The following is a 27,791-nucleotide window of genomic DNA, read 5'->3' on the forward strand; positions in this document are numbered from 1 at the left end:
GTCCACCATATGTAAACCAGTCAAAATAATTCATTATATTAGCAGAATGAAAACAAAAGCCACATGATCATCTCAATAGATCCAAAAAAGCATTTGATAAAACCCAGTAACAATTCATGGTTTAAAAAACAAAACAAACATTCAAACCAGGAATAGAAGAGAACTCCTTCAACCTGATAATGACACCTGTGTACTTCAAAGGACACCAAGAAAGTGAAAAGACAACCCAATTTCAAATCATATATCTGATAAGGAATTTGTATTCATGATATATGGAGAATGGTTACAACTCTAGAAAAGGATAAATAACTCAAATTTTCAAATGGCCAAAATATTCGAATAGACATATCTTCAAAGAAAACAAATGTGCAAATAACCAATCAGCACGCTAAAAAATATTCAACACCATTAGGTGTTATTTGTATTAGGAAAATGCAAATCAAAACCAAAATGGGATAGTATTTCACCCACACTAGGATGACTAGTGGCTCAGACGGTAAACAATCCACCTACAATGTAGGAGACCAGGGTTCGATCCCTGGATTGGGAAGCTCTCCTAGAGAGGGAAATGGCAACCCACTCCAGTATTCTTGCCTGAAAAAATCCCGTGGACAGAGGAGCCTGGCAGACGGACTAGAGTCCGAAGGGTTGCAAAGAGTTGGACATAACTGAGTGACTAAGCACGCATGCATGAGGATGGCTAAAAATAAAAAGTTTGTAAAACTTAAAGATTTATCAGCATCAAACTTAATATTTGGAAGACTTTTTTTTGCCGGTCATCATTTTTTTTTTTTTTAACATTTCCATCATCTTGAATGTTTACACAATGTCCGAAGAGCAAATGAACTCACAATGTCATTTTTTTAGGACACATGGAAAGGACAAACTGTTTTCAACAGCTTTCCCCCACATTGTGGGCCTAACGATTAGGACAGCTCTTAGCCACCTTGAACTTCTTGAAACTCACTCGTGATGCTTGATAATTCTCGGCATTCCTTTTTTTTATTTTTGCCTCCTGTTATACCAAGGGGTGAGGGAGTGAGACTTTGGGTTATCAGGTGGTCATCTGGGAAGCAATAGAGGTAGTCTTGTGGAAAGGATGCTCTGCCAGACCTCAGAATTTATGGGTTTGGAATCTAGCCTTAGAGAAAAGAAACGCTGAAAAATAAATAAAAGCCCAGAGAACACTGGTCAACTGACAAGACTAGAAGGAAAGATAACTGAGACCGAGCAATGACTGCAGCCGTAGCTGTGTTGAAGGCAACCCAGGGACCATTAGATTTTTTTTTAGCTCCTTCAGAAGTGAAGAAACTGACAACAGTACATAATTTCTGAACATTTTGGAGCCTGATCTTGGTTTTTCAGTTGTTTATAGACAAGAAGAACCCCAAGACCTAAAAAGAGACCAGTAAGTAATAGAGGGCTCTGAAGAAACAGAAGTTCATACTCTGGTGAGACAGCCTTGTATTCTACCAGAGCAGAATAACAGAAAGCAAAGGACATTTACAACTCACACTGAGAGCAAATGCAAATTACAGTGTCTTTTCTCTGAGCCATCACCCCCTTCTTCTTTTACATACACTTCATTTTTATATTAATTTTTTGTATAGTTTAATATGTACATGTGTCCGTATATAATCTGGCCAAACAAAACATGTGTTATTTTAACTTTTTATCTTAAACACTTCTAGACAAACACAAAAGTAGACTGAATAGTACGAACACCCCCTTTTTACCCACCCAATCCATGTACCTTTCAGCTCTAACAGTTATCAACCATTTGCCAATCTTATTTCATCTAGTCCTCTCTGAATTTTTTTCTGTAGTATTTTATTATTTAAAAAATTATTTATTTTTGGCTGCTCTGGGTTTTTGTTGCTGCACATGGGCTTTCTCTAGTTGAGGAGGGTGGGGGCTGTTCTCTTATTGTGGTGCACAGACTTCTCATTGGTGTGACTTCTCTTGTCATGGAGCATGGGCTCAGTTGCCCCGCAGCATGTGGAATCTTCCCTGACCAGGAATGGAATGCATGTTTCCTGCACTGGCAGCCAGATTCTTAACCACTGGACCACCAGGGAGATCCCTGACTTACTTTGTTTAAAATGACTTCTTCTTCATAGTCATAAAGGTATATAATTTAAAACTGTTTTTTAATCTTTTTGCTACTTTTTATCTTGAAAAATTCAAACAGAAAACTTGAAAGAAACATCTTCTGACATATATCTACTTAAATGCAACAATTATTGACATTTGGTATAATTATTAGCTTGTGTGTATATTTTTGTGTGTAAATATCTGTGCACAAAATACCAAACAAGAAGTCATTTCCCATTATCTTATTATTTTTTTTTTTTGGCCACACTGCGGAGCATGCTGAACTTCCCCAACCAGAGATTGAACCCAAGCCCTCTATAGTAGAAGCATGGAATTTTAACCACTGGACTGCCAGGGAAGTCCTCTCATTATTTTAACTGGATAAAATTTAAATGTTAAAAATAGCCCCAAGTCCCCAAGCAATTTTCTAAAATACAAGTAAAACAGAATAAATACAATGCTTATAAGTAACAAACTGTCACATTAGGATTTAAAGTGTTTAACATCTTACTTCATAGCAATTAATATGGCTATGCGTCTGTTTTGTTGACCCTTGACACACTTTTTATGGGTTTTCCAGGTGCCACAGTGGTAGAGAATCCGCTTGCCAGATGGATGGAGGAGACGCAAGAGACTCGGGTTCGATCCCTATGTCGAGAAGATCCTCTGGAGAAGGAAATCACAACCTACTCCAGGATTCTTGCCTGGAAAATCCCATGGACAGAGGAGCCTGGTGGGTTACGGTCATGGGGTCGTGAAGAATCAGACACAACTTATCGACTAAGTAACAACAAAAAACACTTTTTTAAAAAATTTTTTTTAATTTTTATTTTTTTAAGAAACACTTTTTATACTATCTATACCTTATTCTGATGGAGTACCATTTGTATTTACAGTGTACATAGGGGCTTTCCCCATACATCATTTTGTTACTTTTCCCTCCTTATTATTAATTATTGGCTGGAAGATGTTGTATTGGGGATTAAATATATTCTATGAAGTTTTGGTATAAAAAAATAAAAATCAAGAGGAATTCTAATCCTAGAAAACTTTTAACTGGCAGGTTTTCTGTAAGGTGTGCTGACTGACTTGAATAGTTTTAAACATCATTCTTCACCCCTAAATATTTCATTATGTTTTTGCTAAGCATAAGAACATTCTATCTAACCACAAGAATATTACCATGCCACACCTAAGAAAAAGCAGAATAGTTTTGAAGTATCATATAATATTCAATCCATGTTAATAATTTTTTCCATTTGTGCCCCCAAATTACTTTCAGAGTTTTTCTTTATTTTTTGTATGATTATTTTTAAAATTTATTTATTTATATTTTTGGCTGCACTGAGTCTTTGTTGCTGCATGTGGGCTTTCTCTAGTTACAGTGAGCTGGGTCTTTGGGGCTGTTCTCTATTCTCTAAGCTATTCTTATTGTGTCTTATTGTGATGGCTTCTCTTGTTGCAAAACTCGGGCCCTAGTGTGCCTGGGTTTCAGGAGTTGTGGTGCAGGACTTGGCTGCCCCAAGGCATGATCCCAGACCAGGGATCAAACCCATGTCCCCTGCATTGGCAAGTGGATTCCTAACTCCTGGACCACCAGGGAAGTCCTCAGTTTTTTTTAAAAAAGCGTGTTTGTTTTTTTTTTTTTTAAAGCCAGGACAGGGAACCCGAAGTCAGTCAAGATACATGCATTGCATTTAGTTGTTCTTTTACTTTATCCCTCTTGATCTAGAACCATTTTTTTTCTGATACAAAATTTTAAGAGTCTGTTCCATTGGTCTTACAGAATATTCCACATTCTGAATTTTTCTGATTCTTTAAACTTAAAGTATTTCTTAATTTGTTCCTTTGTGACCTATATTACCTGGAAGTTAGCTCTAATACCTTGTTTAGATTCAGGTTGAGCACTTTTGGTAAGAATACTTTGAAAGTTATGCTGGGTATTTTATATTGCATCACATTTTCCACCTATAGTAGAAAATACAGGTAAATATCTTTAAGACTTTGAGGTGGAAGGGATTTCTTAAATAAGATGCAAAAATAAGAGGAAAGAGGATAAACAGTTACAGAATTACTGAATTCTCAGGTACTCATGATTCTGTTTCTTGTTCTTACATTCTTTTTCTATTTCAGTTGTTATATAAAATACTCTGTTTTTAAAGTTTAGTTTTACAATTTAATATCTTATAACGTGAAGTCCCTTTCTTCTCCTTTCATCAGAATATTCTTTGCTATGCTTCTTACATAAATATACTGGTATACCCATCTTTAATAATCTTGTCAAATAATAAAAAATCCTTTTGAGATTTTCATTGGAATTGCCTTGAATCTATATTAAATATGGCAAGAGTTGACATTTTTCCTATATTAAGCATCCATTCCATAAACGTGGGATATATATCCCTTTATTGAGATCTTTTAGGTCCTTCATTAGGATTTCACAGTTTTATACATGAAAATCTCTGAAATCTCCTCTTAGAGTTATTTCTTAGAACTTTTAAAATTGCTCAAATGGAATATTTTTTCTTTTCTATTTTCTGATGGATTATTGCTAACATACAATTAATTTTTGTTCACAGTTGATTTCTTTTAATCCCTCCATTGTTGGCAAATCAGTTTATTAGTTATATTTCTTTTTCATTTGTTCTTCTGGGGTTTGCAATTTTTGATACCTCCTATTTCCTTTCCTTGTCTTAAGAATGCATGCTCCTTTCTTACCACTCTATTATCTTAACATGGAGCTCTGACAAGGACTCCCTCCCTGACCAAACTCTTGAACGAGAACTCTCTGAGGCCTTGGCATTCTGTCCTTGGCCTGCTGAACCCAGTTCAGCAAGAAGACTGCCAAACAAGTTTAACAAGAATCTCCCCAATTCTTAGTATCTATAACCAAGTTATTCTTAGTAATTTTCCATCCGTTGACTTCTTTGACCTGCCTGTTAGCTGTCCTGAGCTGTCCTTATTATTGTATTTAGAACTGAGTTCATTCTCTCTCTCCTATATGAATAGACTTGAGCCCTACTGCAATAGTTTCGATCAGGTCTTCCTTGCCTGTTTAACTTGTCCAATGCAATTTTTCTTTTACATTTCCATCTTCAAGGTTACTTCATGATCTGAAAAGCCTACTGCCACTACAGCAAATATATCTGCATTCTGGGAAGAAGGAAGAAAGAAAAAGCTGATAGAAGATAAGCAGTGTGGACCTTTCATTTGGGTCATCTCGCTTCAAGCAGCCCTCTCAGGAGATATTACAGAAGGTACTATACAACACTTTTGCCTCCATCTCAGGGATGGAAACTTAATCACATGAACATATCCATGGGAGTCAGGATATACAAGGGAGGCAGGATAATCCTTCAGCTGGGCACATTGCTGCTTCAATTAAAGTCTGGATTCTGTTATCAAGGAGAAAAAAGAAAGGTGATATATTAGGTTGCATGTAGCTGTGAGTAAACCATATAGGGGTTATTATAATTAAGATGAGAGATAATTTATTTTTTTCAGCTCTGTTGAGATATAATTGTCACATAACATGATGATTTGATACATTGATATATTGAGAAATAACTTCCACAGTAAGGTTAGTTAACACATCCATCACCTCACATAACTACCTTGTGTGTGTGTGTGGGTGTGTGTGTGTGGGTGTGGGTGTATATGGTAAGAACATTTAGGATCTACTCTATTAGCAATTTTCAAGTATATAAAACAGTATTGTTAACTACTGTCTTTGTGGACTTTACACTCACAGCCCTCCCCCCGCCTCACCCCCCCATAAAAAACAGGGGATGGGGATGGGGAGAGTGTTAGCTGCTCCAGAATTTCCATATAGGAGAAGTTACAGAGGAGTCAGAGATGGGACTTAAGGCTTCATTTATATAGTAAGGACACTGTTATTACTTAGATTTTAATTAAGAAGTAAATAAAAATAATAGTTTTCCTTAAGTACTTTTAGCCACACATTGACCTGGAGGAGGGCATGGCAATCCACTCCAGTGTTCTTGCCTAGAGAATCCCATGAACAGAGGAGCTTAGTGGGTTGCAGTCCATAGGGTCACAAAGAGTTGCACAGGAAAGAAGCGACTTAGCACGTGCACGACCATCTTAAAGACTATTATTATTTTATTGTTGTCGCCTACTATAGTTTTCCTTGCGGTTGTTAAGGTGAAGGCTAGTGAAGATTAATGGGGATTCAAGTCTCCATTCCCCCCACCAGCCCTTCCTGTGTTAGTCACTCAGTCGTGTGCCACTTTTTGCAATCCCAGGGACTGCAGCCCGCTAGGTTCCTCTGTCCATGGAATTCTCCAGGCAGGAACACTGGAGTGGGTTGCCATTCCCTTATCCAGGGGATCTTCCCTACCCAGGAATCGAACTCTAGTCTCCTACATTGCAGGCAGATTCTTTACCATCTGAGCCACCGTAGAGCTCAGGACTATATTCTAACTTCTAATCCTGTTTGCCCCAGTGCTTTCTTGCATTAAAGGCTGTACCACCCTTCCTCAGCGGATTGCCCATTCTAACATTTCTCTGTCAAGTCGTTTCATCCAGGGGTGGACTCCCATTCTGACCTCTCCACACTCCCTGAGTGCTTGTCCCTGCGGCAATCAATCCCTTGCTGTTGTTTAGTCGCTAAGTCGTGACCCACTCTTGCGACCGTATGGATTGTATCCCGCCAGACTCCTTTTCTATGAGATTCTCCAGGCAAGAATACTGGAGGGGTAGTAAGCCTTGCCTTACTCTAAAAACCAACCGAGGGCTATTTCTCCGGTGTACGGAATGGACACACTTCCAAGATGGCGGCCCGCTCGCAGAAGCACCATTGGGTGCAGCCATGTTCTCTACCCAACAGCGCTCCACGCCCCGCCCCCGGGAAACCGCACAAAGTCTCTTAACGTCTCTTCGCCCTGTTGAACGCGACTGCCAAAGTAATCCGGAGCATGCGCAATGCCAACCATCCGTAAGGGGCGGTGCTAGAGGGCTGACTGGAAGCGGAAGTGCCTCGCGGAGGGGTTTTGGTTTTGGTTTTTTTTTTTTTTGCGGCTTGTGTGGGGAGCATTTTCACACTTTATTTCCGAGAGGTCTCTGTGGTGATTTTGGTTGGTCTTGATTAGGAGTTCGTGAGGTCAGTGATGGAAGGCTTGTCCGTGGAGTTAGTGATGATGGTTTTTGGCTTCAGTGGTGGGGGCTCGGGTCTGTGGCGTCCCTTGATTGGTATCAAACAGTTCACTGATGGGGTTCTGGGCAACGATGAGTATCTTTAAGATGATTTTTGGGCCCAGTGATGGAAGTCTGTGGTCAGTGGTAGGGCTTGGGGCGTCAGCATGGGGTCTGTCATGAGCTTGTTTTCTAAACATTCACAAGCATTTTCCTTATTGCTCACATCTCAGTGTTTGGGTTTTTGTTTTTGTCTTTTTTTTTGAATTTCAATTTTTTCTTTGACCCGTGAATTATTCAGAAGGGCATTCTTATTTCAAATAATGCCTCTGGGTGAGGCTCGAGGGTAAAAATTGCTTATGGCCCAGTTCAGGGTCAGTTTTCATAAATGTCACACATTTTTTACGGAAAAGCAATGTGTGTTCTTTAATAATTATATTGTTTCATAGCGAATGTATTTCCATATTATTTTCTCTGCTCAATTATTTACCGAGACAGGTAAACTCACATTGGAAAGGTTATTTGTCCTCTTGCCCTTCTTTCTGCCAGTTTCTGGTTTGTGTATTTGAAACTATTATTAGGAACAGTTATTTTTATTTTTAGTAATAGTTGTACCTAAATAACTCAAAAGATACTATAGCCATTTAAGTACCCACCACTAATTTATAAAAGAGCTCATTTTCCAAAATGCTTTCCAGCACTTTAAAAAAAGCTTTTACAGTTCTGAGGGAAAAATCATATCTAATTGTTCTAATGCAGTCGGCCATCTAAATTTCCTTTTTTGTAAATTTGCGTGTCCTTTGTCACTTTTTTAAAAATCTATTTGATTGCTAGTTTTGTTTTTTTTTTAACCATTAGGGATAACCTGTCATCACATATTGAAAAATTTTATGTATATATCTTCATTTTTATTTTTAAGGTGTATCTTAATGTATACTCAGAAATATTTGTTTTTTCTTTTATAGTTTCTGGGTTTTCTCTCATTTTTAAGTTAGATCTCATTTATAAGTTAGATATTTATAAGTAAGATCCCTCCTACTCCACCAGAATGTTACACAAATGTATTCTCCTAAAGTTTATTTTAATATTTTTTGAGGTTTTAAAAATGTATATACTTAAAGTACTTATTCCTGTTGGAAATCAATCTAAAGTATAGTGTGTGATGGGGATCTAGTTTGTTTTGTTCCAGGTAAATGGCCAGTTACATCAACACCACTTACGCAATGAATTTCTTGTGTACATTCAGTTGAATGTCACATACATAAATCATTAAGTAATACATACACACATCATTGTCTGGTCTGTTGTTTTCCTTGCTTTGATTATATTGTTTTTATATTGTTTTAATATCTAATAGTGATGTGTTTTAATATCTAATTGCTGATATTTATTGCATGCTTCTTGTGTTCCAGGGAGGTGTTGAGTACTTTACAAGCACCATCTCATTTAATTTTCATAATTCTATGAGGTAGGCACTTTGATTCTTATTTTTGAAACTAAAGCTAAAATAACTTCATTTTCTCATAGCCAAAAAATAGCTGAGCTGCAATTCACATCTTTAGTACTGTTTCTCTGTATCTCATGTTTTCCCCCATATTTTACCATGAATAACTTATCACAGGATTTGTTAAACTTTCTGTCCTTCACAGAGTGCGTGTATGTTCAGTTGCATCTGACTCTGTGACCTCACAGACTGTAGCCCACCAGGCTCCTCTGTCCATGGGATTTCCCAGGCAAGAATACTGGAATGGGTTGCCATTTCCTCCTCCAGGGAATTGTCCTGACGCAAGGATTGAACCTGTGTCTCCTGCATTGGCAGGCGGATTCTTCACCACTGAGCCAACTGGGAAGCCTGTACTCCACAGCGGTAGTTCTCAAAATGTGGTTCCTGAAACAGCAATATTAGCATCACCTGGGTACTAGTTAGAAATGCAGATTTTGGGGCCCTGCTATGGTCTGAATATTTGTTCCTCCCTAATTCATATGTTAAAATCCAAACACCCAAAATTATGGTGTTAGAAGATGGGACCTTTGGGGAATGATTAGGTCATAAAAGTAGAACCCTGGTGAATGGGATTAGTGCCCATGCAAAAGAGACACCGCAGAGCTCCCTAGCCCCTCCCACCATGTGAAAACACAGCTAGAAGGTGCTGACTTTAAACCAGGAAGAGTGCCTTCATCAAAACATGTTCGTGCTGGCACCTTGATCTTGGACTTCTCAGCTTCTAGAACTGCGAGCAGTAACTTTCTGTTGTTTATAAGTCACCCAGTCCGTGGTATTTTGTTAGAACAACCTATGGGCTGTATCCTAGACCTGCTGAATTGGAAACTGTTAGAGTGTGCAGATTTTTAACTGTCTTAATATTTTAACAGACCCTCCAGGTGATTCAAATGCACACTCAAGTTTGAGAACCACTGTTCTGTGGTGTCTGGCTCAGGAAACTACACCTTGGAGTTCCTTGGAAACATTGATGTGATGACTGACCATGTGGACATTATCTTTCCAGGAGCCTCTGGACTAGATCTTCCTCCAAATTTCACCTCACCACTCTTCAGAGGCTCTGCTTGAGTTTATATGTGCACCAAACTTTAGTTTGCTTAGAGAATAAAGGTTGAGACCCAACATGACCATGCCAGCTAATTGGACCTCTCCTCAGAAATCCCTGGGCCTGGCTCCAGAGGAACCTGGCGGCTCATGTGAGGTGAGGAGGAGGAATCCCAGCGGGTGGAAATTCATTCTGGGAGTAGTTTGATCTTTACAACAAGGTTTTGGATAAAGATGATACCTAAAGTTATTCCCAACCTTTTTTTTGGTATTTGTTTCATTTTGTTTACTATGTAACCTTGATGTCCCAACCAGTCAATGATAATAAAAGAATTGAAAATTATAAATATAGATTCAGAAGTCAAATGTATTAACTATTCACAGCAAAACGATGCTCAAAAATAATCTGAAAGTGAAAAGTTTAAGTGAAAGTTAGTCACACAGCCGTGTCTGACTTTTTGTGATCCCAAGGACTGTAGCCCATCCGGCTCCTCTGTCCATGGAATTCTCCAGGCAAGAGTACTGGAGTGGGATGCCATTTCCTTTTCCAGGGAAAAATAATCTAGAGAAATAATTTATCTCAAAGAAATAAAATGTAAATTGCAGATGAAATGGGTGTATTTCTAGGAATATATTAACTTTTCCCATCAAATCTTTAATTACCATTTACTATATTTTCCCTTGTAGGCATTATGACTTTTATTTTAAAAATTCTACTTTTAATAAGATTGAGATTGGCCAATGCCAATTTTTCACAGAGTGTTTTTATTGCTTTCAGAGAAAACTTAGTTTCTGTTACTTTTTCTTTCTTTACTGAGATCTGCCATTTTTTTTTTTTAAATTAAATAACAATTTCTTAACCTGTTTTTCCAGAATTTATTCCTTGGACTTTTATATCCCTATTTACTTAATTAAGTTGTTGCTTGTTTTAGTGAATTCCTTGAATTCATGGTGAATGTGTTTAATTGTGTGGCAGCTTATTTCTAGCATGTTCCTTTAAATCTCCTTTTTCTTTCATTCTTTTTGCTAATAGTGTCTTTGTACATTAGATTTTTATTGTTATCTCTAAGTAAGGAGATTTTTTCCCTGGACAGATTGTTTATAAGAAGCTCGTTTGGTGTGGAGTCAAAGCCACAGATATGACATCTTCTTGATTCCTTATTTAATTATTGATGGCATAGGGTTCAGGGGCCAGGGTTTTGGTGTGAAGTAGGTTGTGCAAATGTATGAAAGAGAAAGATTAGAGCATATATAGTCTTTTCAAGTATATAGGGGGACATTTTCAAAGAAATGATAATGTTTTAAGCCTCCTGCTGCTGCTAAGTCGCTTCAGTCACGTCCAACTCTGTGCGACCCCGTAGACGGCAGCCCACCAGGCTCCCCTGTCCCTGGGATTCTCCAGGCAAGAACACTGGAGTGGGTTGCCATTTCCTTCTCCAATGCATTAAGCCTCCTAAACAGAATAAACATATCGAAAAGAGGCAAACTAGAATCTTTGAAGACAGTTAAATGAAGAAATAAAAAAGATAGCTTTTAAACATCATAATTTTAGACATTAAAAACCAAGAGCATCTTTTAAAAAAATTTTTGTATTTATTTATTTTTGACTGTGCTAGGTCTTCATTGGTGCCAGCGGGCTTTCTCTAGTTGTTGTGATGTATGGCCGTCTCATTGTGGTGGCTTCTCTTGTTGCAGAGCACAGGCCCTAGAGCACACAGGCTTCAGCAGTTGTGGTGCACAAGCTTAGTTGCCCCATGGTATGAAAAAACCACAAGTATCTTTAATACTTTCTCTGTCCTGTCCTGCCTACATGCTTATTCCCTCCTCTGAATTCAGTGACCTGCTTTATACATATTAGTACAACTGAATCATCATCTCTATACTAGCTCTGTATCCATCTGCCTAGTGTCCCTCCTTGTATATGTTTTATCACCTAAACCTCAATACGTACAAAATTTATTAATTCTTGTCTTCTTCCCCCAGCCTCCACCTCTAGTCCTTAAATTCAACTGTGACCTTAGAATCTATAACAACACAAAACTGATAACTGAGTTACTTGAATTCCATTATCTCATCTTCACACTTGGTATCAATTTTACCTCCTTAATAATTAATATCAATCTGTTCTATAGCCTTACTACAGCCTTACTTTAGGTAAGTAAGAAATTTGTATTCTCCCACATGAATTATGCAGTGGTTTTCATGACTTATTTTTCCAGTTTTGCTCATTTCAGAATGTTCTCTTATGAAAATAATCTTTCTTCAATATAGTTTTTCAACTTTTATTTGTTTTGAAATAATTATAGATTCAAAGAGCATTGCAGAATATAATACAGAGAATTCTTCCATAAATTCCAGTTTATTGTGGTGCATGGTTATTTTTATTCATTGCTGGATCCAGTCTGCCAGTATTTTGTTTAGAATGTTTGCATCTAAATTCATAAAAGCCATACTGGTCTGTAGTTTTCTTTTTGGTACTGTCTTTGTCCTGTTTGGTATCAGGGTAATAATACTGACTTCATAAAATTAGTTGGGCTTAAGTAGAAGGGCTTCCTCCTCCTTTACTTTCTGAATGGGATTATGTAAAAATGAGACTAACGCTTCTTTAAAAACTTAGTAGAACTCTCTAGTAAAACTATCTGGGCCTGGAGATTTTTTTCCGGAGATTTTTTAATTGAATGGTTGTGGGATTATCAATTTATCTATGCCATAATGTAAGTTTTGGTAGTTTGTGGTTTTTGAGGAATTGGTCCATTTCTTATAAATTGCTGACTCTTACCAGCATAGAATTTTTGTATTCCCTTATTTTTCTTTTAATGGCTGCCAGATCTGTAATCATAGACCTATTTCATTCCTGATATCAGTGATTTGTATCTTTTTAATCCTTGATTACTAGGTCAGTTAGCAAGATTTAGCAGTTTTATTTTTTCCCCCAAATAATACATTGTGTGTTATTGATTTTTCTCTAGTTTTTTAAAAAAATTGTTTTCAGTTTCATTGATATTTACTTTCTATTATTTTCTTCTTTCTGCTTGCTTTGGGTTTATTTTGCTTCTCTTTTTCTACTTTCTTGAGGTAGGAATTTAGATTATTGACTTGAGAACTTCCCCCTTTCCTTTTTTTTTTTTTAAATTGATGTAATTGACATATCACACATTAGTTTTAGGTATATAACACTATTCAATCTTTGTATATATTGTGAAATGGTCACCGCAATAAATCTAGTTTTCATCACACATAGATGTTTTTCTTGTATTGAGAACCTTTAAGATGTTTATTAACTTTCACTAGACAGTTATAGTTCTAATTTTTTGAGGAACTTCCATAGTATTTTCCATAGTGGTTGTACCAGTTTACATTCTTCCAGTAATGCACAAGGATTCCCTTTTCTCCACATCTTTGCCAACACTTGTTATTTCTTGTGGTATTTTTTGTTTTTGTTTTATATGGTGGGCTTTTTCGGTAATAGCCATTCTAACATCTGTAAGGTGGTATCTTATTGTGAATTTAATTTGTATTTCCCTGATCGTTAGTGATGTTGAGCATGTTTTCATGTATCTGTTGGAAATCTGTATATTTTCTTTGGAAAAATGCCTTATTCAGATCCTCTGCCCATTTTTTATTTGGATTGTGTTTCCTCTTTTCTATAAACTTCCCTTTCAGCATCTCACAGATTTTGATATGTTACATAATTTTTACCAGCCAATAAACATAAAAATTTTGATTTAGTTAGTAATCAAATAACTGTAAAGATAATAATGCATTACCATTTTTGCCCAGCATGACAAAGATTTTAAAAGGACAGCACTTAATGGTAATGAGAGATAAGATGAGTTGATACGTAGTATTTCTCATTTTCTTCCAGTTCTGTGTATTTTCTAAATTTCTTTTGAGGATTTCTCTTTGACTTGTAGTTTATTTAGAAGTGTGTTGATTGATTTCAAAATATTTTGTGACTTTTCAGTTTTTGTTATTATTTTCTAACATAATTCCTTTGGAGATTTTTCTGTTGTCTTTCTGTTACTGATTTTTACTTGGATTCCATTATTTTCAGAGAACAACCTTGCATTATTTCAGTTCTTTCCAGTTTGTTGAGATTTGTTTCACAGCCTAGGATATAGTCTGTCTTGGTCATTGTTCTGTGGGTTCTTGAAAAGAATGTGTATTTTTCTTTTGTTGAAGTATCCTATAAATGTTGATTAGATGGTGTTTGCTTTTCTGTAGCATTGATAATACCCTCTCTGTTATTTCTGCAATTTGCTGAGTGTGGGATGTTGAAGTCCCTATAAACACTTTTTTAAGTGTTTATAACTCCAGGTGGAAATAAGTCATTCCTTCAATTATGCATTTCCAGACTAGATTTTTAAAATATAAATGGTCATGTTTTTTTTAAAAAAAAAAAAAAACACTTTATTATGAAAAAAATGTAAACATATCCAAAAGTAAAGAGAACAGTATAAGGAACCCTTGTATCTATTATACTGATCACTCAGCTTTAGTAGTCATCAATATTCTGTCATTTTTATATTAACTAAAGTCACCCTCCTCCCCAACTGCCAGATTATTTGAAAGTAAATTCCAAAAACCATTTTATCTGTGAATACTTTGATGTATATCTCTTAAGATATGAGAATTCTTTTTTTCCTTTTTGTTTAATGTAACCATAAAGCCATTATCACACCTATAACATAGTGACAGTAATTTCTAGATATCATCTAATATACAGTTTTTATTTGAATTTCTCTTAAGATCCCTGGATGAAGAAATGGCAACCCACTCCAGTATTCTTGCCTGGAAAATCCCATGGACAGAGGAGCATGGCGGGCTACAGACCATGGAGTTGCAAAGAGTCAGACACAATTAAGCATGCACAAAGACAAACAAACAAACATGCCATAAGTATCTTTTTAATGTTGGTTTGCTTTAATTAAGAGCCAAACAAGGTCCGTAAGTTGCACTTGGTTAGTATGACTTTGAAGTCTCTTTTTTGGGGCGGGGGGGAGTTGGGGAGCATAGCACAAGGCTTGTGGGATCCTACATCCCAACCAGGGACTGAACCTGGGATCTCGGCAGTGAAAGCTCCAGCTTCCAACCATTGAACTGCCAGGGACTTCTCTTAGTCTCTTTTAATAAAGAAAAGATCCCCCTCTTCCCTTCTGTGGCCATCACTGAAGCGCCAGCAGCCAAAATGAAGTTCAGTCCCTTTGTGACTTCTGACCTAAGCAAGAATCGAAAAAGGCATTTCAGTGTGCCTTCCCACATTTGCAGGAAAATTATGTCTTCTCTTTCTAAAAAGCTAAGACAGAAGTACAAAGTTTGATCCATGCCCATCCGAAAGGATGATGAAGTTCAGGTTGTATGAGGGCACCACAAAGGGCAGCAAATTGGCAAAGTAGTCCAGGTTTACAGGAAGAAATACATCATCTACATTGAATGAGTGCAGCAGGAGAAGGCTAATGGCACAACTGTCCATGTGGGCATTCACCCCAGCAAGGTGTATCACCAGATTAACACTGGACAGAGACCACAAAAAGATCCTCGAAGGTAAAGCCAAATCTCGCCAAGTAGTAAAGGAGAAGGACAAATATAAGGAAGAAACAAATGAGAAGATGCAGGAATAAAGTCATCTTGTCTATAGCTTTCATTAAAAACTGTTAAAAAAGATTCCCCTCCATATTTTTTTCTTTTATGATTAATTTTTTGAAGAAACAGGTCATTTGCTACCTTCTGGATTTAGCTTATGTTTTAGCCTTGATATTGTTGAACATTTTCCTCTGTACTTCACATTGTTGTTGTTTAGTCACTAAGTTGTGTCTGACTCTCTGCGACCCCATGGGTTATAGCCTGTCAGTTTCCTCTGTCTGTGGGATTTCCCTGGCAAGAATACTGGAATGGGTTGACGTTTTCTTCTCCAGGGAATCTTCCCAACCCAGGGAGTGAACCCCCATCTCCTGCACTGCAGGCGGATTCTTTGCCCCTGAGGCACAGAGGAAGCCTTACGTATGAATAATTTGTTGGATCTAGAGGCTTAATGAGTTTCAGGTTGTATTTTTCTTTATATATCATATCAGGAGGCACATAATACCTGGTTATCTCTTTTTATGATGTTAAAATTGTTAATTCATTACAGATGTTCTTAGCTCATTCATTCATTTTAAACTTCTCTTCAGCCTTTCACATGAAACAGTTGAGCAACCTTTAGTGATTATTGTCTAAATCTATTATTTCATTACGAATTATGAAATGATGTTATTCTGGTTCTATCCTAACTTCTTCATTAGCCAGAAAGCATTTTGTAAGAAACTGTTCCTCATCATTTATTTGGTTATTCTGCAATACAAAAAAATTTTAATATAAATCTGATTAGCTTAATTACCTTTACTTAAAGTGGAAAATTCATAGTTCTTCTATGAGCAAACTATTTTCCCCATAACCAGCTTCCTGGCATGTCATGCAGACTTCTCTTCATTTACAGAAGCTATTTGCTGTTCTCCAAACTCATCGTGTATTTTCCTATATCCACACCTTTGGTTTTGTCTTTTCTGGGAAATGACTTCCCTCACCCCCCCATTCTGTATTATACCTCTCATCTTCTAACTTAAATTCCTCAATTAATGTAAACTTACACCCCCATGTAGAATGTATTTTTCCTTTTTGGGGACCTCAGTGTTTTCTACATGGAGATTCACTTTTTAACCCTTTAGTGAATCTGTGACTTCGTTTTTTTTTAAACATAGGTCTTACTTATTTTCTAAGTCTTTTAAGTTGCTAGAAGATTAGAAACATAAGTAATTTATTTTTGTTTCCAGGACTAGCATAATAGGTTGGCCTAAATTGATCAGAAATTATATTTTAGGTTATTCATCCAGTTGCTAGAAAACTACGAGAGAGCCTATTTCAATCTTCAGTTTTGAAAAGTGAGTAATTGACTGATCATAGTATAGAACAATGGAGAAGGCAATGGCACCCCACTCCAGTACTCTTGCCTGGAGAATCCCATGGATGGAGGAGCCTGGAGGGCTGCAGTCCATGGGGTCGCTGAGGGTCGGACATGACTGAGCGACTTCACTTTCACTTTTCACTTTTATGCATTGGAGAAGGAAATGGCAACCCACTCCAGTGTTCTTGCCTGGAGAATCCCAGGGATAGGGGAGCCTGGTGGGCTGCCGTCTTTGGGGTCGCACAGAGTCGGACACAACTGAAGTGACTTAGCAGCAGTAGCAGCAGCAACAGTATAGAACAATGGCAAAAATTCTTTACTGGACTTCTTTCTTCCATAAAATATTATGTAGAACTAGATATTTAATATACACTCTGTATAGACTGAAATGACTTAGCACACACACATGCACACTCTATATGAAATATTATTTTTTAAATGTTCCTGGATTACACAAGTATATGCATTTTTCAAAACTTCAAATGGTACTCTGAGGGTTTGTACATTTCATTGTATGTAAGGCTTATCTTAAAAACAATGAAAACATGTTATACTCTACTTAATGATTTGCATTTTTGAAGTATTTAGAAGGAAGTATACTGGCACCTATAGTTTTTGAAATGCACAGAAAAGTAAGATGGATTGATGGATGGGTAAATATGTGGTAAAAGCAAGTAGAGTAACATGTTAGTGATAGATTATAAGTGGTAGTTTTATAGGTTTTCCCTATATAATTCTTTTACATTTTCTGTATAAAAGTTCATAATAAATTTTTAGGGAAATGAAGGGGGTGAGGTTTTTTAAAAAAAGAGGTAAACTAATAACTACAAAACTCAAGTTCTATATTCCTAAATAAAGTGTCTGCATCTTCCAAATCTAACTATTCATACTGAACAGGAATGTGCCCTTACAGGGATCAGTGTCCTTCAGGGACGTAGCTGTAGATTTCAGCAGAGAGGAGTGGCAGCAATTGGACCTTGATCAGAAAAACCTGTACCGGGATGTGATGCTGGAGACCTGTAGCCACTTGCTCTCAATAGGTAAGCACAGTCACGTGGGTGTCTGAAGGAAGGCCCCACTGAGAGTGTTCTTATTCTCAGGTGCTGAATGCTATGAGACATCTGACTTATATGATGGTTTTGCCCTTATTTGTCCAGAATTCTTTTTCCCTTTTGGGCACTGTGAATATTATAGTTGACTCTTGAACAACACAGGGGTTGGGGTGCAGACCCCCTGCACAGTTGAAAATTTACATATAACTTTTCACTTCCCAAACACTTAACTACTAATAGCCTACTTCTGACTGGAAGATTTACCAATAACATGTGAAAGTGTTAGTCCCTCAGTCATGTCCAACTCTTTGCGACCCCATGGACTATAGCCTGCCAGACTCCTCAGTCCATGGAATTCTCCAGACAAGAATAATGGGGTGGGTATCCATTCCCTTCTCCAGGGGATCTAATGGGGTTGAACCTGGGTCTCCTGCATTGCAGGCAGATTCTTTACAGTCTGAGCCACCTAAGAATCCCTACCTATTGGGCTTATGTTACCTATTTTATTTATGTTATTTATTTTATTTATGTTATTTACCTATTTTATTTGTGTTACCAATAACATAGTCAATGTATATTTTGTATATTGTATGTATTATATATTGTATTCTTATAATAAAGTAAGCTAGAGAAAACAATTACAAAAGAGGCACACTTACAGTAATGCAGTTCTTGCAAAGCAAAGTTATAAAACAGTAAGACAGACATTAATTTTATGTTAAATATTATTCACCTTATGCCTATGTAAGAATAGTCTGTCAACCTCAGTACAGGTCTTATGTATGACGTTCTACATGATGAATACTTAGGCAATGATGATGATGAAACTAAAACTCCTCATACAGTTCTTATCAATAGATTTTCACAGGAAGACACATGCATATACAACAGATAAGTTTATTAACTGTATAGCACGATGAGTATTTACTGCTTTTTAGGTGGAAGTAGATCATCATAAAAGTCTTCATCTTCATCATCTTCACATTAAGTGAGCTGAGGAGGAGGAAGAAAAGAAATTGGTTTTGCTGTCTCAGAGGTGGCAGAGGCAACAGAAGTGGGGGAGGTAGAAGAGTTGAGGCTGGAGAAGCAGGCACACTCAGTGTAACTTTACAGAAATACATCATAATTTCTGTCTTAACTTTTTCACTTTTTTATTTCTCTAAAAATGCTTCTATACCATACCAATCCTTCATCCACCATTTGCTTTAGTTTAAGTGTCCATATCATAGAAAGGTCCATGTGGTAAAAGAAGTCAGAAACAGTCTTAAGCAAGTGGAACCCGTCTGCTAGACTGTCTCATGTCAGTTTGTTCTCTGGCACTGCTTCTTTTATGTCTGTCTCCTACCATCTGGCACTGATTCGGAAGCCCTCATATTTACCAAGCCTGTTGTGTGATGTCTATTAGCTCTTGAACTTCTCCAAGATCCATATCTTCAAATCCTTTACACTTTCACCTCCGCCTTTTTTGCCTTATTCACAATGTCTTTCATGATTTCCCTGATTGGTTCTGCTGTAAATCCTGTAAAGTCACGCACAACATCTGGACAGTTTCTCTGGCAGGAATTTATGGTTTAGGCTTGATGACTTATAGCTTTTTCTATAACAAGAATGGCATCTTCAGTGGTGTAATCCTTCCAGTCTTTCATGATGTTCTGTCAAGGTTCTCTTCCATAGCATTGACATTCCTTTCTGTGGACTATCATGTAAAATAAGCTTTAATGATCCTTGTGATCCCCTGATCTAGGGGCTACATTAAAGATGTGTGTCTGGGGACAAGTAGACCACTTTGTCACCTTTGGTGTTGAACTCATGGGGTTCTGGGTGGTCAGTGGCATTGTCCAATATGAAAAGAACTTTAAAAGGCAGTCTCTTACTGGCTAGGTACATCCTAACTTAAGGGACAAGCATCAGTGGAACCAATACAGAAAGAAGTTTCTTGCTGTTCAGGCCTTCTTGTTTTACAGCCAAAAGACTGGCAGCTGATGATGATTTTCTTAAAGGCATCCAGGAACTCATGTGTTCCCTTTTGGTCAGCAGAAGCTGCTTGTCCTGTTATCTTTTTTTAAAGCCAAACCTCTTTCTAAATTTATCAAACCATCTTTTCCTGGAATTATATCCTCTTTCTTTAGGCCATTCACCTTCCTTCTGCTTTAATTTATCATATAGTATTAGAGTTTCTAGATATACTTCTCTTATAGCAATTCTAAACCCACATAAAAACTACATTTAAAAAAAGTTTATTTTTGGCTGTGCTGGGTCTTCATTGCTGTGCAGGCTTTTCTCTAGTTGCAGTGAGCTGGGGCTACTCTAGTTGCAGTGTGCAGACTTCTCATTGTGGTGGCTTCTCTTGTTGCAGAGGGCATCAGTAGTTGCAGCACATGGGTTCAGTAGTTGTGGCTCCCAGGCTCTAGAGCACAGGCTCAATAGTTTTTGTGGCACACAGGCTTAGTTGCTCCACAGCATGTGGGATCTTCCAGGATCAGCGACTGAACCTGTGTCTCTTGCACTGGCTGGCAAATTCTTTACCATTGAGCCACTTCCTTATGCAGGGAAGCCCAAAACTCCACTTTTAATAGAAGATAAAAAAGTATTTCTTAAAAAGTGCAAGGTTTTTGTATAGTCTGCTTTAGCTACAGCAATGCTTTATGAATTTCTTTTTCTCTTTTTAGAATGGTCCTCATACTGAGTTTGTTTATCTTGAAATGGCTGGCAACCACAGCTTTCGCTTGGAAAATATTTTCAATAAAATCCATGTGAGTGGACCCATGCAGTTCAAAGCTCTTTTGTTCAAGGATTAATTGTACTTTGTTCTCAGAGATACATGGTTAGTTTCCTGAAAAACAAAGCCTCATTGAACAATAAAACTTTATTGATCGGGCTCAGAAACTCAATTCAGTTCAGTTCAGTCGCTCAGTTGTGTCCAACTCTTTGTGACCCCATGGACTGAAACACAATTAGCTGGACTTTAATCAAGCAATTCAACTTTTTCTTATAATGGCACTTAGTATGGGTTCCATGATATTTTTCAAGGTTTATGGTATTGAGTGAACATGAAAAAGTACATGAAAACCCAGGGAGACTACTTTTTAGTGCTATGTGCAATTTATTGGAGAGAGGGATTGCTCATGAAGTGATGATTAGGGTGTTTTAAGTGGATATTCACAGCACTTAAACTTACTGAAATAGCAATAGGAGGTAGCTACAAAATTATTACAGTAGTACAATATGTACTACAGTTTATGTAGTTATAATTTATTATTGCATCTTTACATTTGTCTACATTTCTCTGGACTGTGAATGGTGCCATGTACAGTTATAAGCTTTTGTATGCATAAATTTTGATAAACTTTAACTTTTTAGAATAGATTTGTGTATACTTTATGGTGAATCTGCCTGCAATCAGGAGACCCCGGTTTGATCCCTGGGTCGGGAAGATCTCCTGGAGAAGGGAATGGCAACTCGCTCCAGTATTATTGCCTGGAGAATCCCATGGACAGAGGAGTCTAGTGGGCTAAAGTCCATGAGGTTGCAAAGGGTCAGACATGACTGAGCGCAGGCAGAAGCAAGCAAGACCTTTTATCATTTCTCATGAACAGGATATCAAGTTCCTGAAACCAAGGTTTTCATGTTGGAACAAGGAAAGGAGCCATGGGCACTGCAAGGTGAGGGCCCATATCAGAGCTGTCCAGGTGAGTGAGAGTGACCCAGACTGATGGGACACAGGGGAGTAAGTCTCAGCCATCTTGAGAAAGGCTGGCATCTTTGAATTGCTGTTAGTATGACTCTTCTGAAAGGTTCTGATTTTTTTTTTTTTTTTCCCTTGAGAGCCCTTGACATTGCCCTTTGAAATAACTAAATGCCTTCTACGTAAATGCCTTTATCAATTCTATCTTCTTCATTGGCTTTTTGGCCTCTGGCTCACATGCCAATCTGCCTCATTAAGTATTTTCTTTTTATCTTGGTTATGCTCACTTTCTCTAACACTCTTTTCTTTCTGCCTTCCCCATTGTCTGAGATTCACTCTTTATGTATTCAGCTGTTTGTGGATTTGCTTTCTTTAAAACTTACTATGTGTCACACACTCCCATTCCTGCTAGTCCTCTCTCATTTCTTATTGTGAGATGGTTCTAAACTTTATCTCCAGTCATGCTGTCTTCCTGTTTTCTCCATAGTCACGGACTTAAGATTTCTCATTTTCCCATTCCCTATGCCTTTCATCCAACTGATTACTTAGGGCTCACTGTCACTTAACTGTTACGAGTACCTTTCTGACTTTTCCTTCCAAAATTACTTGAGACTTCGTACTGACTGGGGACTCTCTGCCTGGCTGACTGATTTTTGAAATTGCTTTATTTCTGTACTTTGCAAGATGAGGTTTGAGTTTGATCATGTCTTCATTCAGGATGCACTAATATCATCAGTATGAGTAAGGATTCTCTAGGATTTTTTTTTCTATTTATTCCTTTTTTATTCTTTCCCCCATACTCATCTCATTTCCCATCACAGGCAATTGTTTCTTATGATAGAAAGATACTTTTCAGTTCATATGTGGTCTTTTAAAGTTTAAAATGACTTGGGGTATGTATTATTAATTTATATAAATGTTATTGTGCTGTATATCTTGTTCTTTGCCCTTTTTTCACTTCTGCACATAGTGAATTGAGTTCATAAAGTTTATTCTCTAAATAAACTGAATTCTATCCCAGGTGTTTCCTGTCACCCCTGTCACCAAGTCTACTAAGTCATTAATTCACCCTCATCACTCTTCATTGTGTTCAACTTGGATGAACCATATGAGCCTCTCATCTTGCCTTAGCTAGCTGTTCTTTGAGCTAAAATCATTCTCCTTTGAGAAGGAGACTTTGGGTTTCAACCTCAAAAATTTTCTATGTTGAGAGGGAAGGTGATGCTACAAATGACGTTTTGTTGTATTTTATTTTAGAAGAATTGTGGCAGATTGGTGACCAGATAGAGAGCTATCATCAGAGAGAAAACAGATCTTTAAGAAATGTGGCTTTCATCAAGAAAGTATTGACTATACAGAGGGATTATGCATATAAGGGCATAAGAAAAATAATTCGTGTGAGCCAAAACATTCCTTCCCCAAAGAGACCTCATCATCAATGTGACTTATTTGGAAGTGCTTTAAGCTGTAATTTAGATTTATGCAATAATAATAGAAACAGTGGATCAAAGAACATTAATAAGATTACTGAATATGGTAAAATTTCCTCCTATACTAAACAAGAGTGTACTCCAACAGGAGAGAAATTACGGGACCATAATCAATGTGGAAAAATTCTCAACTATAAACAAGTACCCTCTCAACATCAGAAAATTCATACTGGGGTGAAATTTTATGAATGTCCTGAATTTGGAAATATCTTCACTCAGAATTCACAACTCAAGGTACATCTGAAAGTTCATACAGGAGAAAAACTCTATGTATGTATTGACTGTGGGAAGGCTTTTGTACAGAAGCCAGAATTCATCACACATCAGAGAACTCATACTCGAGAGAAGCCCTATAAGTGCAGTGAATGTGGGAAAGCCTTTTTCCAAGTCTCTTCTCTTTTCAGGCATCAGAGAATTCATACTGGAGAAAAACTCTATGAATGCAGTGAATGTGGGAAAGGCTTCTCTTATAACTCAGATCTTAGTATACATCAGAAAATTCATACTGGAGAGAGACACCATGAGTGCAGTGAGTGTGGGAAAGCATTCACGCAGAAGTCCACGCTCAAGATGCATCAGAAAATTCATACAGGTGAGAGATCGTATATATGTATTGAATGTGGACAAGCCTTCATCCAGAAGACCCACTTGATTGCACACCGAAGAATTCACACTGGAGAAAAACCATATAAATGCAGTAATTGTGGAAAGTCCTTCATTTCCAAGTCACAGCTGCAGGTACATCAACGAACTCACACAAGAATGAAACCGTCTATGTGCAGCGAATATGGAAATGTTTTCAACAATAATTCCAACCTCAATACACATAAGAAGGTTCAAATTAGAGAGAAATCTTCCATATGTACTGAATGTGGTAAGGCGTTTACCTATAGGTCAGAGTTGGTTATACATCAGAGAATTCACACCGGAGAAAAGCCTTATGAATGTAGTGATTGTGGAAAAGCCTTCACTCAGAAGTCTGCACTCACAGTGCATCAGAGAATTCATACAGGAGAAAAATCGTATATATGCATGAAATGTGGTCTAGCCTTCATCCAGAAGGCACACTTGATAGCCCATCAAATAATTCATACAGGAGAGAAACCTTATAAATGTGGTCACTGTGGGAAATCCTTTACTTCCAAGTCACAACTCCATGTGCATAAACGAATTCACACAGGAGAAAAACCCTATACGTGCACTAAATGTGGGAAGGCATTCACTAACAGATCAAATCTCATTACACATCAGAAAACTCATACAGGAGAGAAATCCTATATATGTTCTAAATGTGGCAAGGCCTTCACTCAAAGATCAGATTTGATTACACATCAGAGAATTCATACTGGGGAGAAACCTTATGAATGCAGTACCTGTGGAAAATCCTTCACCCAGAAGTCACACCTCAATATACACCAGAAAATTCACACTGGAGAGAGGCAATATGAATGCCATGAATGTGGGAAAGCCTTCAACCAGAAGTCAATACTCATTGTGCATCAGAAAATTCATACAGGAGAGAAACCCTACGTGTGCACTGAGTGTGGGAGAGCCTTCATCCGGAAGTCAAACTTTATTACTCATCAGAGAATTCATACTGGGGAGAAACCTTATGAATGCAGCGATTGTGGGAAGTCCTTCACCTCCAAATCTCAGCTCCTGGTGCATCAACCAATTCACACAGGAGAAAAACCATATGTGTGTGCTTTATGTGGGAAAGCCTTTAGTGGCAGGTCAAATCTCAGTAAACACCAGAAAACTCATACTGGAGAGAAGCCCTACATCTGTTCTGAATGTGGAAAGACCTTCAGACAAAAGTCAGAACTGATTATACACCATAGGATTCATACTGGAGAGAAACCTTATGAATGCAGTGATTGTGGTAAATCCTTTACTAAGAAATCACAGCTCCAAGTGCATCAGCGCATTCATACAGGAGAGAAGCCTTATGTGTGTGCAGAGTGTGGAAAGGCCTTCACTGACAGGTCAAATTTGAATAAACACCAGACAACACACACCGGAGACAAACCCTATAAGTGTGTCGTCTGTGGGAAAGGCTTTGTTCAGAAGTCAGTGCTCAATGTGCATCAGAGTATTCACACTTAAGAGAAACAGTCTGAGAGAAACCTCAGTGAGATCAGATCTGATTTTATATTATGAAATTCGTGCAGCAGAAATTATGCATATTATCTTAAGTAGAAATGCTCCATCATAATGTCACATATTAGTATACAGAAGAGGATCTCTGAAAGGGCCCTAAGAGAGGGCTCCTTTCCACATTGTCACCAGCGTCAGTAAACCATGAGGCATTTATACTGAGAAAGAACTTTGTCAACGTGGTACATTAGTGGAATTTTTCTCATGAAAACTGTAATGGAACACTGTTACCAAATTCTGCACTGGAAACATTCTGTGAAGTCATGTTAATGATAACCCTGTTTACTGTGGAATAGGTAACATGCCAATAAGCTGAATGGTAGAACAACATAATATATATGATAATGATAAGCCCTGAGTTCTGTGAGGTGTTTGTTGCAGAACACATTGTCTAACAGAATTTTGGGTGACATTCTTCTGCTGAATCTAACATGGTCTTGTCTATACAATTCCCTATTGCATATTTTTATCAAGAAAGGGATGCCACAATAAATGAAAAATTATTTTTGTATACAGTTGACTGCACCCTTATCCTCTAGCACCCCTCGTTAGCTATCAGTGTCTTCAACTCCCACGCAGCACATTGTCTTCTGACTGCTATAATTGCATTATGATTGTCCATTCATGCTAAACACCGTGTCTGCTGACTACCCTTATCTCCCAGATTTATTGACCCTTAATTACCCCGCAGCATAATGTCCTGTGAGTTCCCATTACCTTCAGGAAAGCTTCTGAAGTAAGGATGTTCAGGTCCTCTCAGTCAACTCTTCACCTCAGTCTCCCGTTTGCTGTCATAGTTTTTCCAGCTCATTTGCCTTCCTTAATGACTTGCCCTTTATAATGACAATAACAAATCACTAACTCATAAAAACAAACCTCAACATTACCTTCACTGTCTTCTTTCTATCCATCTTCATTCCATACACTCCACAAGGACCTTCTCCCCCATGTCCCTCAAACACATCAAATTAGGTCCTGCCTCAGGGCCTAATTTGCATTTGCAGTGCCCTCTTCAAAGAGCACAGTTCCTCATATCTGTGTGCTTTACTCCTTCATGTCTTTCGTCCAGCAGCATCTCTTTGCAGAGGCCTTCCCTTCCCTTCCCTACCTATCTGACTTAAAATTCCATCCCTCTCCTCTTCCTCCTCTATCATTCTCCATAACACTTATTACCACAGTACCTTGTATATTTCACTTGTCTATGGTTCCCATTCTAGAATGTTTTTTTCCCATTTTGTTCACCATAGTGAACTTAGACCCATGCCTAACGTACAGCAGTCCTTCCATGAATGCACATTATGGAGTGTTGACCCTGCTCTTCTCACGATTTCCCTTTGATGCTTTCTATGTGTGTGCTGTGCTCACTCAGTCATGTCCAATTCTTTGTGACTCCATGGACTGTAGCCCACCAGGTTCCTCTGTCCATGAGATTTTTTTCCGGCAAGAATATTGGAAGGGGTTGCCATTTCCTTCTCCAGGGGATCTTCCCAACCCAGAGATTGAACCCCCATCTCCTGTGTCTCCTGCATTAGCAGGCAGATTCTTTACCACTGAGCCACCTGGGAAGCCCCGTGCTTTCTATATTACAGCATAAGATTCTCTGATGGGGAGAACCAACTTACCTAGTACACAGCAGGCTTTTTTACCCTCAGTCCTTCCTTCCTGTCCCAAAAGTTGTAACATCATTGTAAACCTTTTGGTCTGATGCCAACCAATTGAAGGAAAAGAGAACTGAGGCATAGGAAATCAGTCCCATATAGATACTTGATGTTTCAAGATTCCCTTCAATGATTCCAAAATACCTCAGTCAGCTCCAAAGTGATCACAAAAAAGCATGCTTATTCTGCCCAAGCATTCACAACCCTGCCCTACCCCAATTGCACCTTGACAGGGCCTTGCCTACCTCCTAAGCTGATGTACAGACCTGCTTATCATGCCCTGACAGGTCTGCCCAAAGCTGCTAATTTGGAGAAACCAAGTGCAGAGAGAGGGGTTGCCTTTCCTTGGATGTCAGGTGGGCAGCCTAAGACTGAAGCAGCAGTGGCCTCACATATGCATGCAGAGGAACCAATTGAATGATCAGCTGTTGGGTGGCCAAACTGGTTCCGCCAGGTCAGTCCATTGACAACGCTGAGAGTGGGCAATAGGTGGTACAGAATTGTTCTCACCTTTGTGACTAGCAGCATGGGGATTAAGAATGGGGACAGAACCTGGTGGAGGGAGCAGGACTAAGGATTCTCATATAATCTCCAATAATCAAATTGGGCAGTGATTAGTGGCATGTCCCATTACCTTAATGATATCTAATCCATCATTAGCTCCTCTTTATCTCACTGCTTCACAGTAAGTGATGAACCCACTATCTTAGAACAATATCTGGTGACCCACTACCCCCTTTTACTGCACCCAGTATTGCTTCTGGGGCTTCACTAAATGTTTTGTGACACAGCATTATCCCCCAACTGGGGACAGTGTTTGCTAACTCCTCAGGAGAGTGTCTGGAGATCTCGCCATTATCCCCTTCTTAATCCACAATGTCTGGACACCCTCCATTATCCTCCTTTTACCTTATTCCATCACTGTGTCACCTCTTACTAATTCCAGGAAATAATGTCTGGAGAACTTATTCATTACATCTTCCAGTTAACCTCCAGCATAATGTATATTACTTTGC

General features: G+C 38.1%; 1 protein-coding gene and 1 pseudogene across 10 annotated transcripts; both read left to right on the forward strand.

The window, feature by feature from the left end:
- Positions 1–7,067: 7,067 nt before the first annotated feature.
- Positions 7,068–27,205, forward strand: LOC138991789 (zinc finger protein 585A). Of its 10 annotated transcripts, XM_070387823.1 has the most exons (7): positions 7,068–7,216; positions 8,661–8,716; positions 8,898–9,115; positions 9,756–9,950; positions 17,647–17,773; positions 21,382–21,474; positions 22,728–27,205. In XM_070387823.1, the coding sequence occupies exons 4-7, from the start codon at positions 9,873–9,875 to the stop codon at positions 25,064–25,066; spliced, it is 2,637 nt and encodes an 878-aa protein (XP_070243924.1). In that variant the 5' UTR covers positions 7,068–7,216; positions 8,661–8,716; positions 8,898–9,115; positions 9,756–9,872; the 3' UTR covers positions 25,067–27,205. The 10 variants fall into 10 exon arrangements, with proteins under 10 accessions (XP_070243924.1, XP_070243923.1, XP_070243922.1 ...); XM_070387822.1 differs by having other exon boundaries at positions 8,898–9,950; XM_070387821.1 differs by lacking the exon at positions 8,898–9,115.
- On the forward strand, positions 14,982–15,414 carry LOC102285485 (large ribosomal subunit protein uL24-like; annotated as a pseudogene).
- Positions 27,206–27,791: the final 586 nt, after the last annotated feature.

Source organism: Bos mutus, chromosome 18 (assembly GCF_027580195.1).
Source record: "Bos mutus isolate GX-2022 chromosome 18, NWIPB_WYAK_1.1, whole genome shotgun sequence".
NCBI classification, from domain to species: Eukaryota; Metazoa; Chordata; class Mammalia; order Artiodactyla; family Bovidae; genus Bos; species Bos mutus.

Excerpts from the sequence above, each read along its gene's own strand:
- LOC138991789 (XM_070387822.1), top strand. The coding sequence starts at position 9,873 with ATGACCATGCCAGCTAATTGGACCTCTCCTCAGAAATCCCTGGGCCTG. Across the intron at positions 17,774-21,381 it reads TAGCCACTTGCTCTCAATAG|GATATCAAGTTCCTGAAACC; the intron begins GTAAGCACAGTC and ends TCTCATGAACAG. Across the intron at positions 21,475-22,727 it reads CCCATATCAGAGCTGTCCAG|AAGAATTGTGGCAGATTGGT; the intron begins GTGAGTGAGAGT and ends ATTTTATTTTAG.